Source organism: Sinocyclocheilus rhinocerous, unplaced genomic scaffold (genome assembly GCF_001515625.1).
Source record: "Sinocyclocheilus rhinocerous isolate Xijiao unplaced genomic scaffold, SAMN03320098_v1.1 scaffold568, whole genome shotgun sequence".
Lineage (NCBI taxonomy): Eukaryota > Metazoa > Chordata > Actinopteri > Cypriniformes > Cyprinidae > Sinocyclocheilus > Sinocyclocheilus rhinocerous.
The window spans coordinates 1520186-1532691 of record NW_015652173.1 but is presented as its reverse complement, the minus strand read 5'-3'; the positions used below and the strand labels follow the sequence as shown (position 1 = coordinate 1532691).

At 36.0% G+C, this 12506-nt stretch overlaps 1 protein-coding gene across 3 annotated transcripts in view; it reads left to right on the top strand.

Annotated features, from left to right (window-relative positions):
* Nucleotides 1-1740: 1740 nt before the first annotated feature.
* Nucleotides 1741-12506, top strand: part of zcchc14 (zinc finger, CCHC domain containing 14) — a 29522-nt gene continuing 18756 nt past the window's right edge. For all 3 annotated transcript variants that reach the window (XM_016519744.1, XM_016519745.1, XM_016519743.1), the window contains exons 1-2: nucleotides 1741-3076; nucleotides 8326-8452. In XM_016519744.1, coding sequence (XP_016375230.1) covers nucleotides 2435-3076; nucleotides 8326-8452 — 769 coding nt within the window. In that variant the 5' untranslated portion in view covers nucleotides 1741-2434. The remainder of the gene's footprint in view (nucleotides 3077-8325; nucleotides 8453-12506) is intronic.

Here is a 12506-nt window from a genome sequence, read left to right as displayed (position 1 = left end):
TACATTTATCAGTTTATACTTAAGTTTACTCAGCTTACAGTAGGGTCTGTGGTTCTTAAACAGGTGTCATGAACTATAAAATAAATAGTTTTTGTGCATCATGTATTTATCTGTTAATGTTCATTTATAAATACTATTATTCATTATTCATTTGTTTTTTCATATTGTAATACATACAAATTAATATTAATGTTAATTAATAGAACTTTAAATTGTGAACATTTGGGCGGTGTTATGCAAATCTTCCCACATCGTGACGTAGACATGTGGGGGCGTGTTAGAACAAGCCATTTTAGGTAGGCGTGGTTAACTCTTAACTTTTATAAAGAATATCTCTTTGGATTTGAGACTTTAGTCTTTGCAACTTTACAGATCTTCTTTATGCACCAAGAGCTTGTAACACTCCAAAGAGAAAGGAAAAATTTAAATCGCATCACATGACCCCTTTAAAAGTAATCAGCAGAAATTAACATGTACCTAGCTTAATACTAAATGCAGTAAAAGTAATGTTCATTTGGTTTATAATACCTAATACACAAGAACAAAAACGCTGGGAAATCTGCAATACATCGAAAACTAGTCTAAAATGCATCATATCGTTTGTCAGCGATTAAAGGGATAGTTCACCCAAAAATGAAAATTCTGTCATTAATTACTCACCCTCATGTCGTTCCAAACCCGTAAGACCTTCGTTCATCTTCGGAACACAAATTAAGATATTTTTGATGAAATGTGAGAGCTCTCAGACCCTGCATAGACAGCAACGCAGTTGTAATGTTCCCAGGTCCAGAAACGTAGTGGACATCGGTAAAACAGTCCATGTGACATCAGTGGCTCAACAATACTTTTTGAGCGCAAATAAAACAAAAATAAAAATTTTTTTCAACAATTCTTCTCCCCTGAGTTACGTCTTCCGCCATTTTAGAGAGTATCACAATGCACACGCACGCTTTCCCCCAAACGTAAACAACGCTGATTACGTCGATTACGCTCTTGGGTACTCTCCAAAATGGCGGAAGACGTAACTCGGGGGAGAAGAACTGTGAAATAAATTGTTATTTTTGTTTTCTTTGCACTCCAAAAGTATTCCCGTAGCTTCGCAAAACTGAGTTACGGGTTTGGAACGACATGAGGGTGAGTAATTAATGACAGAATTTTCATTTTGGGGTGAACTAACCCTTTAAGATCAACAACTGCATGTTCAATATGTAAACGACGCAGGTAATGGTATTTTCCAGAGAAATATGACAAAGAGGAAATTATTTGAGAAAATATGATTCTGTTAGATTGGGTGAGAATATTTAGAAAACTTTGTTCCTGATGGGACAATTAGCACCATCTTCGGGAAAGTTGATGTAAGAAAATGACAAAACCAGAGGTTTCCAATATTTGCCTACAGCCAAAGGCAAACTTCAAAAAGGGGTTTCCTGTAGGCTACTACCACCACAAGAGTAATAATTCATACTATTTTATAAAATTTAAATCAATTTACCTCAAGTTTAAAAATTCATTTACGAGCATATGTTAAGTTAATGTTCCCTATCGCTTTAAATCATACAATATTTTAGTCCACATCAAATATGACCGCAGGCGCTTGAGAGATACACAAGAATGTCGATTGGACCAATCACAGCGCAGAATATGATTACTGACAAGCTGTTCATCCATTAAAATTCAACCGTGGGCGGGGTTTGCGTGAAGTTCGGGATAGTGAACTACACTCAGTTTGCCTTACTCGACTTCACGACAGGATAATGATAGGCAGCGAAACCTTTGATTAATTCACTCGCGTGAATGCAAATAAAGCAGCGGATAAAGTGTCACGTTTTTTTTAAAAACATAAAAAACGTTACTTCAGCGTCCGACGAAGGAATATACGGTTATATTGACATCCATTCGACCAGTCAAACTGTTAAAATTGGGGAGTTTTCCACTCAAAATGTTTATTGCCCGACGACGTTTCCTTTGCGCGTGTACAGGAATTGCGATAGTTTCATCTGGACAAATCGGTCTAATGGATAATAGAAGATCTGAAAGAAATTTACTTTTTTTTATAATGTGTCCTGGAGTCTATTGAATAACTGGCTGACGTGGGGATCACGCAGGGGGGCTGGCCGAAAAAGGAGAGACACAGGCGGGCAGAGGGGCTGCGCCGCCGCGCGTCTGGGATTACAGTAAACACAATTTGTTTCTTCAATATCCTAATAGGCTTTGACGAGATAATGCAATCGCAGGCATATAAAACGCGAAGGAAACTAGGTAGTATGTCTTCTTTTATGGGTTCTGAGACGCTCAGACTGACCACTGCCTATAAGTTCATGGATGTTTACGTCAGTGATTGATTTGGAAGTTTTTAAAGTTTATAAATGCCACTAATCACTGCTGTATGAACTTTGTTTTTAATATCTGATGCATGTTATGAGTGCTGTCTAAGATGGTTGAGAACAGATGCTTTGTTCAGAGAGAGGAGGTTTACCGCTGGTTCTCCGCGTTGAGTTCGGCGCAGAGGGCTGAGTTTCTCTGCGGCATTTTGGACCTCTGCGTTCCCATTGAGCTGCGCTTCCTCGGCTCATGTTTGGAAGACCTTGCGCGAAAAGACTACCACTCTCTGAGGGATGCAGAAATCAAAGCCAACAACCCAGCTGACCTCGCCAATCTGGCCAACATCACGGATGAGGTCGTGAGGAGCAAGCTGCTCGTCTCTCTCGCGCTCCTCAGCTCGGACAACCGCGTAGCGGCGGGAGTTTTGTTTCGGACCCTCACTCACATAGACACCATCATTAATAACTACGGTCTTCAGCTTAACGATGGCCAGACGGGAGAGCAGTTTATGCTCCTCTTCACCATGGCTTCGAACCATCCCGCCTTTAGTTTTCATCAAAAGCAGGTGCTGAGGCAAGAGTTGACACAGATCCAGGAGATCCTTCAGGTGACAGTTGGTGAGGCGCCGTCGACGTCACACGGGGGCGGGGCCAGCGCTGCTGCGCTCCCAAACGTGAGCGCGACCCCTACCTTCCCTTCCTACATCACAACATCCACCTTCAACTCCTGCCAGGTCGGATGTCCATGCTGCAAGGTGAGAAGCATTTAAAATCGGAATGAAATTCACTATTTTCTAAATGCAGTTTTATGTTTCATCCATGTTCTTTTTTAAATTTTGATCTCGTTATGTTGAATCAAAATAATGATAACTGCATCTTCTGGTGAAAATATCAGACCTCTCTCTCATGACATATGTAGGTCTTCGTCTTCTCCAATCATTTATTCCACTTAAACCCTGCCCCTAATGTTAATCTGTCTTCTCTTTTGTGTGCAACGCCCACATCGCAAAATCCAATCAACAATGGACGTGTAGAACCAATTTCCTGTGCTGCATTGTTACATATCTGTTACATTTGGATATATTTTATAATATGGAAAAAAGATCTGCCACTACTTCTGTTTTATCACAACTTCAAAGTGGTTGGTTCTCAGTTATCACTGGGATTGTTCTCAGAACTTTGGCTAATGTTCTTGAAGGTTCTCATTAAGATGAACAAATGTTCTTGCAGAAATGTTAATGGAACTTTCGTTCGGAGTTATCCGGTCTTTAGGAATGTTCTCCAATGTTCTCTTAAAAACATATTGTTCATGGAATTTGTTTTCCTGATTTATGTTAGTTGGATGTTTATCTAACATTTTTTAAATGTTACTACTTCTTTCAGAATCTTCAGAGAACATTCAAAAGTAACGTTCCCATAATGTTTACAAAATTATAAAAAGCAATGTTCACATAGCCAAGAAAAAAAACTTTATAAAACATCTAAAAAAACAGAGAACGTTCAGAATGGGAATGTTAGCGAAACATTTTTTTTTACATATTTTTTTTTGCTTTGTTTTCAGTTAGTTAAAGCAATTAAAAGACTTGAAACAAGATGAATGTTACTAAATAATTACTAATAGTGAGGGGAAATTTTTTTTTTTTAATTAACCATCCCTTTAAGGTTGTAAACAAAGTTTGTGAATGTATGCAGAATAATGTTAGTGTGGTTAATTTTGTAAAATGTAGTCTAAAACTAATTTCTTACAGGTCAGACACTTCTATTTTTATGCCTTTATTTGGACAGGACAGTATAGAGCAGACAGGAAAGCATTGGGTGGAGAGAGAGAGAGGGGAGTGGGATCGGCAAAGGACGGGATTCGAACTCGGGTCGCCGAGAGCACAGTTGCACTGTATGTCCGTGCACTAACCATGAGGCTATTGGCACCAACTGGGACAGACACTTTTATCCAAAGCAGCATGGACTGTCCCCTCAGTGTAACCTGGGGTTAAGTGTCTCAGTTCAGCAATGCTGACGGTTCATAGATCTTTAAACACTAGGCCATACACCCCAAGATACACAGGTCAGAGCTGATTTATTCAACAGTATCTATGGGGAGCACCAGGAGCAACAATAATAAACTGGGGTCATCTGGCACAGACGAGCAATTCATGAGAAGTCACACGACTCACAACCGAGGAGTGTTTACTATCTTTTTGAATCTGTTCCATACTCTCCTGGGGGTTCAGGAGTTATCTCAACAAATCAATGCCTTTACTGTGACATAAGACTCACACTTGCACTTGTTTAAACTCAGTGTGTAATGTAATATTGCAAATGTATAATTATGTTGTAACTCAAAAATGTCAGCTTGGTGAGTCAACAAACGTGCTTTGAAAACAGTGACAGAAGAAGCAAGACATTTGTTCTTACAATAACAAAACCCTTTCATTGTAGAATATGATATTATGCAGCAGTTCTAGAATAAATAGATGTCAAAATGACATTATATGTGCTGACACGATGCACACACAGTTCTGAAGAGTATTGCATTGCACAGCTGCTATGTAATATCTATTTATTTGCTCTTAGCTGGTGTCATTCAATCCACTCCACAAAACTAGTATGTGTGACATTTTCTTGCATTTTGTCTTCTTGTTCGTGACATATGCAGGAATTAGGAATGGCACAGCAACGTCTGTGAGACTGAGATAATGCCGCAAAGAAAGGAACCACACCACTTTCCTTCGTAATTTGTACTGAGGTTTGATAGACAAAACTAGAAAATATGCTCTTTATCAATTTGGGTATGGAACCTGATTGGAAACCCTAAAGACCTAACCCAAATCTGTGGAAAAACTACAATACTTTATGTTTTTAAAAAGTTTTTGAAAGAAGGCTGTTATTCTCACCAAGGCTGTATTTATTTGATTAAAAATACAATAATAACAGTAATATTGTGAAATTTTATTGCAATTTATAAGAACTGCTTTGTATTTGAATATATTTTAAACTGTAATTTATTATTGGAATGTCAAAGCTGAATTTTGAGCAGTCATTACTCCATTCTTTAGTGTCACATAATCCTTCAGAAATTGTTAGTGTATGCATTTTTTTTTGGGTAACCATGATTTAGCAATTACTGTGATTAGAGGGATTTGAGGTGACCTGATATCAATTTCTGTAATTACTACCATAAAGGATTGTTGTGCAGTTAAAACATAAAGTGTAATCCAGGCAGAAATCTTTGTCTGTGTACAATCCAAAACACAACTGCGCCAAAATGCAGAAAGTTGATGAAATGCGATAAAACGCTTCATGATGTATGTTGAATCTTTTATTGCTGATTCCTTGCGTTGTCAGATGTAAATCTCAATTGTACTCCATGGTATTATCTGTACAGACATGGGCTCATAACATTCACACATGCTGCCGAAACGTGTGCTTGGGTGTAGTGGGAAAGTACCCTGTGAAGACAGAGAAGGCGGTTCTATTTAGTGATTTGTTGATTCTGGCTTTCATGAACTGAAGCTCAGCACATTTCTCAATGCTTAAATCAGCCCTCTGTGTAACTCTCCTGTGATTCATCAGGAAGCTCCGACTACTCGCTTGTTCAAGAGGCCTTGGCCCTTTACACTAGCCTAAACATCAACAAAAACACATGCTATTTTGTCTCAAGCATTTTTTTTTGTGATGCTTTCAATCTTTGTGATTCTAATCGCTAACAATTGTTTGAATTAAATTTCAGATAGCGCTGCTTAAAATTTGAGCACTTTCCACTTTTAAAGCAGAGGCACCAATAGGCATCATATTTCAAGTTTGACAGGAATAAAAATGAGGCTGTGAGGGGTAGAAGTACAGTGCGCTTAATCGATTGCACTGTATAGTTTAAAAGGATAGTTCACCCAAAAATTTAAATTCTGTCATCATTTACTCTCCCTCAAGCTGTTCCAAACCTGCATGAGTTTCTTTCTTCTTTTGAACACAAAAAATATATTTTGAAGAATGTTGGTAACCAAACAGTTATCTGGGTGCTATTGACTTACATAGTATTTTTTTTACACACTATGAAAGTCCAGGTCTTCTAATAAACATATTATTATTATTATTATTTTTACAACCAGCTAAATATGTTCTTAAATTCAACAGCTATGTTTCAAGATCCAGCCAATTCCTGATGGATAAAATCAAGTCCCTTCCTACATTTCCCCCCATTGACTGTTGTATTTTGCCCTAAATTATAGTACTGTATATCAGATTGTGAAAGTAAAATGAAGGCCATATCACACTGACTTTGAGCTGACACAAAAACAGCTATTCAGTGCTTAAAAATGCGGCTAATTCGCTTTTCTCATCTTGCTCTTCTTTGTCTGCTAAGAATGGATTTACCCAGCTGTACTTTTCCAAGGACTTATTTCCTTTGTGTTATGAGCCCCACTTCAGCTGAGTCTTCAACAGAACGGCATGTTTTTCAATGAGAGGAAGAGAGGAACAGAGATTTGGCAGCGTGGGATGTGGATGTGGCAGCGGTGGACTGTACGGCAGTCCTAATTGGTTTCAGAGCTGACTTTTACTAGCTGCTGCGCTTAGCATATGTGGTACCGGCCTTTTTTGCTCCTACTCTGTTTTAGCAAGCTGGAAGATGTAACCTCAGAGCAAAAAGGAGCTGAAGTATTTAACTATTGAGTCTGCCGATCAGAATGGGTTTTTTTTGGTTTGTAATCTGATTATCTGATGAATCACAGCTAAAAGGTCAAACGTATTTGCATTTATATGTTATTTAATTCTTAGATGTGCTACTCTAAAGTGATGAAAAATTACATAATGTAAGACACATGTGCACTAAGTTGACCAGGATGACTAATTGTAGAACACTCATCTGTTACCAGGAAGTTCATGACTCATTTTTATGCAAGTCTGAGACGGTTGTTTTGTTTCATTGAGCATCAAGATGTTACAAAACACAGTAACACAACTGTTTAGTGATACACAGAGTGCCTGTTCTTAGTCTAAACTTTTTTGATTTGTTGTAATGCGTATGTAAGCTTGCTAACAATCGCAATTTCTCGTAATTTTGAATTTACATGTGACACATCTTGCAACTGTGATTTAGTTTATCTTAATTGCAAATTTGTATCTCAAAGAGTGATTTTACATCTCATAATTAAAATTTATTTATTTGTTTATGCATTTATTTTTTTTAATCTCTTTATTTTTATATTTTATTTAATTATATACTATTATTTGTATATTTTATTTTAATTTAATTTTATTCTTTTATTTTTATTATTTTATCTCTCTCTTTTTTACCTTTTAGAAATTAAATGTTTCTGTTCAGATGTAGGTTCTTTTAAAAACTCAATAAGCTTGTCTTTTTAATTTGAAGTGTTGAGTTTCTAAATGTCTCTCGATATTGAATGATTTCATGCTTTCTTCAGCCAGTAATTCACAGCACATTGTGGTCGGCGCAAACCATGTGTATCCTTTTTGCAAGTAACTGCTATTATAGTTATGTAAATACAGACTAAAGGCCTGTTCACACCGAGGACGATAACTATAAAGATAAAGATATAGTTCTAAAAATCGTTCTCAGTATTAAAGAATTGCAGAGGACACACCACCGTTATAACAATAAAGGCACAGAGAAACTATATTGTTGGAATAATTTTCAGAACGATTTTTTCCAGCTGATGAACGATAAAAATATTGACAGCCAATCAGAATCAAGCCTGCTATAACGAGCTCAAGAATTTATAGCGGCAGACGAGCGTGCGCTTAGAATAAACAGATGATATTGTCCGCTGGTGTGGAAGCTAATATAGTTATCTTTATAGTTATCGCCCTTGGTGTGAAAGGGCCTTTAACCAATAGAATACATATGTAGTGAGCTAAAAAAAGCAGGCTGATGTGCTGTCAGATTAAATTAAATAAGACTTATCTGTCCAAGTGTGACAACTGTGACTGGACAATACACTTGTCCACATTCAATTCTAACCTATGTTTGACCTTTGACCTCTTTTTCCAGAACGTGCAACGGGAGGTCACAGGAGGTCAGACAGATGAAGGCTTGGGTCCTGAGGTCATGCTGCCAAGTCAATCCCTCTTGTGCCAGGAAATGCCACTCAAAGTGCATGTCGGAAAACCTAGCAAAGGTGAGTTCCACAACTTTGGATCCACAAACACACTCTGTGATGTTATTTGCAAAACAGGGTCAGTTATCCTATAGTCTTAATGCTAGAACTTGGCAAAAAAAGACATTCTAATACAGAAGCTGGAACAAGAATGCACACGCTGAAATCTTTTAAACCAAAATTTCTTTCATGTGAGACAGCTGGTGGAAAATATTGTCTCCCCTCTCTGGTCTGTTCCAGCAGAGGAGGATAAATTAATCAGAGTGACAGCTAGCTTGCAGAAAGAGATTAGTTTTAGGTGGTAATCCAGGTGCCTGTTTCATAAAACAAGTTTACCAAATAAGCCAGGTTTATTTCAGTTAGTCTGACTTATTGTCAGCTGATTTGGTTAAAAATAAGTCAGACTAACTGAAATAAGCCTGGCTTTTTTGGTAAACTTGTTTTATGAAACAGGCCCCAGGATCCAATAGATCTAGCCAATTTTTGACTTAAAGGGGTCATCGGATGCCCATTTTCCATTGAAAGTTGATATGATTCTTTAGGGTCTTAATGAAAAGTCTATAACATACTCTGGTTAAAATTTCTCAATGGTAGTGTAAAAAAATACCCTTTTTACCTTGTCAAAATCAGCTTTGTTTTCAGCAAGCCGTTTTAGTCCATGTTCCTCTAAATGCTAATGAGCTCTGCTCACCCCGCCCCTCTCTTCCATGGGGTGACGAGCCGTTCTCATGATTTACTTTAGCCGCGGAACTTGCTAACTAGCATGTTATTCGGAAAGGCGATTTGCAAAGATTCATAAAAGAACCTTATACTCACTTCTGTAGGTGAGGCTGGATCACGAATGATTTGTGCGAACATAAACGCATTTAGGTAGATCGGGGGCGCATTCCCTTCAAATACAAAGGTAATCCACTGCGTCTTCAGCGGCTCAGATGTCAGGAGTAAATGACGACTGCTATGTTCATTATTACATCCAACAACAGAACACCTCAATCGCTTAGGAGACATTCTTGTCTACATCTGCTCCGGCGGTGAAACAATGGCGGACTGATGACAGCTCACTCAGGGCCGGTCTAAGGTAATACGCTAGTGTCAATCAACAATCGTGGGAGGGCCTGGGTCTGTGTGACGTCACACAGACAGGCATCTGAGATCGGCTCGATTTGAGAAAGGGGAAATGATTTAACGAGATTAAATAAAAACACTAGGTGGATTTTTATCATTATAGGGTGGTTGTGTACACACACTGCCAACACACATTTCAGTTCAAACAATTTGTAAAAGTGCATGTAGCATCCGATGACGCCTTTAAAGTGTTGGAAGTATGTTTTTGGTTGACCATCCAAGAACAACCATGAGCGAAAACTTCCTGTTATTTTTCTGTTTTCATTTTAATTTCTAGTAATTTTGCTATGTGTTTTTATCATTTTTTTAGTTTGTTATTCAAATATATTTTTATATAGCCTTTTCTATTTTTTTTTTTGTAATTTCAAACATATTTTAGTAATTTTGGATTTAATTCAATTCATTTATTTCAGTGCAATATTTCTAATTTTCAAATTTTTTAAAGATTATTTTTTATATTTTATTACAGATTTATTTAAATTACTGAATTGTTTATAATACTTTTAGTTTCAGTTAACAATAACATATAGCATATAAGGATAACATACCACGTATGTTATTTTTGTTTTCAGATTTCATTTAAATTTTTAGTAATTTTGCTATGTGCGTTTGTCATTTTTTGTTTGTTATAAATTTATTTCAGTATAGCCTTTTCTATTTGTTTTTTTTTATTTTAATTTACATTTTTAGTAATTTTGAACTTATTTTAGTAATTTTGAATTAATTTCAGTTCATTTATTTTAGTGCAATATTTCTAATTTTCAGTTTTTTTAAATTAATTTTTAGATTTTATTTTAGCTTTATTTAAATTACTGAAAATTATTCATAATACTTTTATTTTTAGTTAACAATAACATATGGCATATAGGGGTTTGATTTTAGTGTTTAGCATATAAAATTACAGAATGTGGGAAGATGAGAGGGGAAAAACCGCATGAATTATGAAATTTTGCCCAGGTGGCCTGCAAACATTTTCAATGCAACAAAAACTGTGTTGTTGAAAAGTTTAGGCAAAATGGTTTGTAGCCAAATTATTTAGTCTAAAACAAAGCCACACTCATTTTAAAACCATAAACAAAGGTGTAATGCATCAATCATAATTACTAAACGTGTTGTCCTTAACGTATTTTTGGTTTGCACGTTGTCTTGAATACTTGCTCAGTGATTTCAGGCAACCCCTGGGTGAGGCTTTTGGCAGAAATCAAGTGTGGGATTTTGTTTTGCCAAGCGCAGCATCCTTCACATGAAACAATGGGTCTAAGATTGTATCAGGTGCACAAACTGGATTAAATCGATACCCACACACAGATCTACAAAGACTAAATATGCAATATCACACAAGCAAGAGTGCTGTTTTACTAAATACATTTTTTTAAGCATGAACCTGATTCGATTCCAGTGTTTTAACATCTGATCTGAAATGCAGTATGTTTTTCTGTTTTCATTCAAATCAAACTGCATTCAACATGAAATCCGGTCATTATGTGTTTCATATCCGGTTGAAGATTGATGCTTGCTGCTTATCAGGTTTAATGGGTTTTTTAGCTTTAGTTATGAGATTTTTGATCATTTGCTGTTACACTCTGTGTGAACTCTGTGTCTTATAGTGGACAGACTGTAAATACAGGGTTTATATGAGTCCCCAGAGTTTGCATTCTCAACTAGTGGAACATGAGAGAGTTTGCCTCATGTTTGACGGAAAATCTTGGCCAGGCACTTTTCCAGAGTGTATTTCTTGGTTTGTGTGTAAGTGAAAGACTGTGTAGTTTTCTATTTTAATCCTGAGGAGAACATTAGAGACAACCTACTGTATCTTACCCAGACTCACATGTCCACACAAGTTTTGCCCGGGATGTGTGTGCTGTCATTTCTTGAGTTACGCTCTGTTGTGAGCGTAAGTCTGTATTTTTGGTCCTGTTTTGTCTTGCTGTTGGCTCAGGCAGCAATAGCACCAGATGTCACATTCACACACTAAGGAGTCCACAAACTGCTCGTTTATCAGAAAGACATGCATTTTAGAGTGTCATGCACATTCTCTGTTTATTTCAGTGTTTTATTCCTGTATAATAAGCATACTGTATTTCTACATCTTTTACATTTTTCAAAGAAAAATACACTTGGTTGTTATTTTAGAAGTGGCGTTATTATTTTTTAAATTCCAATATATAGACAAATCCATGTTCTAATCTAAAGATTAATAGACAGCTGTTCAATTAAATGAAAACAGTTTAATTTAAAATGGTTGCAATTCGTGTTTAAAATGTCTAAAAAATAAAAAAATTCAAGTTTTTATATTATATTATGTTATATAAAAAGAAAAAATAAAGTAAATGTGTGTGTGTGTGTGTGTGTATATATATATATATATATATATATCTATATATATATATATATATATAGATATATATATAGATATACATACACACATTTATTTGTAATACACACATGACATACACAATTTTTTTGTAAACCGTAAATACACCAATTAATTGGAATATATATATATATAGGGCTGGTAAGCGATTAAAAATTTTAATATAATTAATTACATGATGTGGTGATTAATTAATCTAATTAGAAATTAAGAAATTACTCCCAAAAGATCATTTAAAGTCATTGTTATGTAAAGCATCAAACAGACATTACAAAAAATAGCTTCAGCGAGAAATATTTTGTTTGATAAAATTACATATACTCTTTTGGCCCACGAGGGTGAGTAAATGATGACACAGTTGTCATTTTTGGGTGGGTGAACTATACCTTTAATGATTTATTTGATTAATTTTATTATTATTACTATGGAAATATGAAATTATTTCTTTAATGAAATGATACTCTAAATAAACTAAAACTGCCAGTAGGTGGTGGTAAATGTCTTAATGATTAAGTCATCGAGTCATTTATTCATTCATTTGATTCGTTCAAATGGCTGATTCATTCAGGAGTGAAG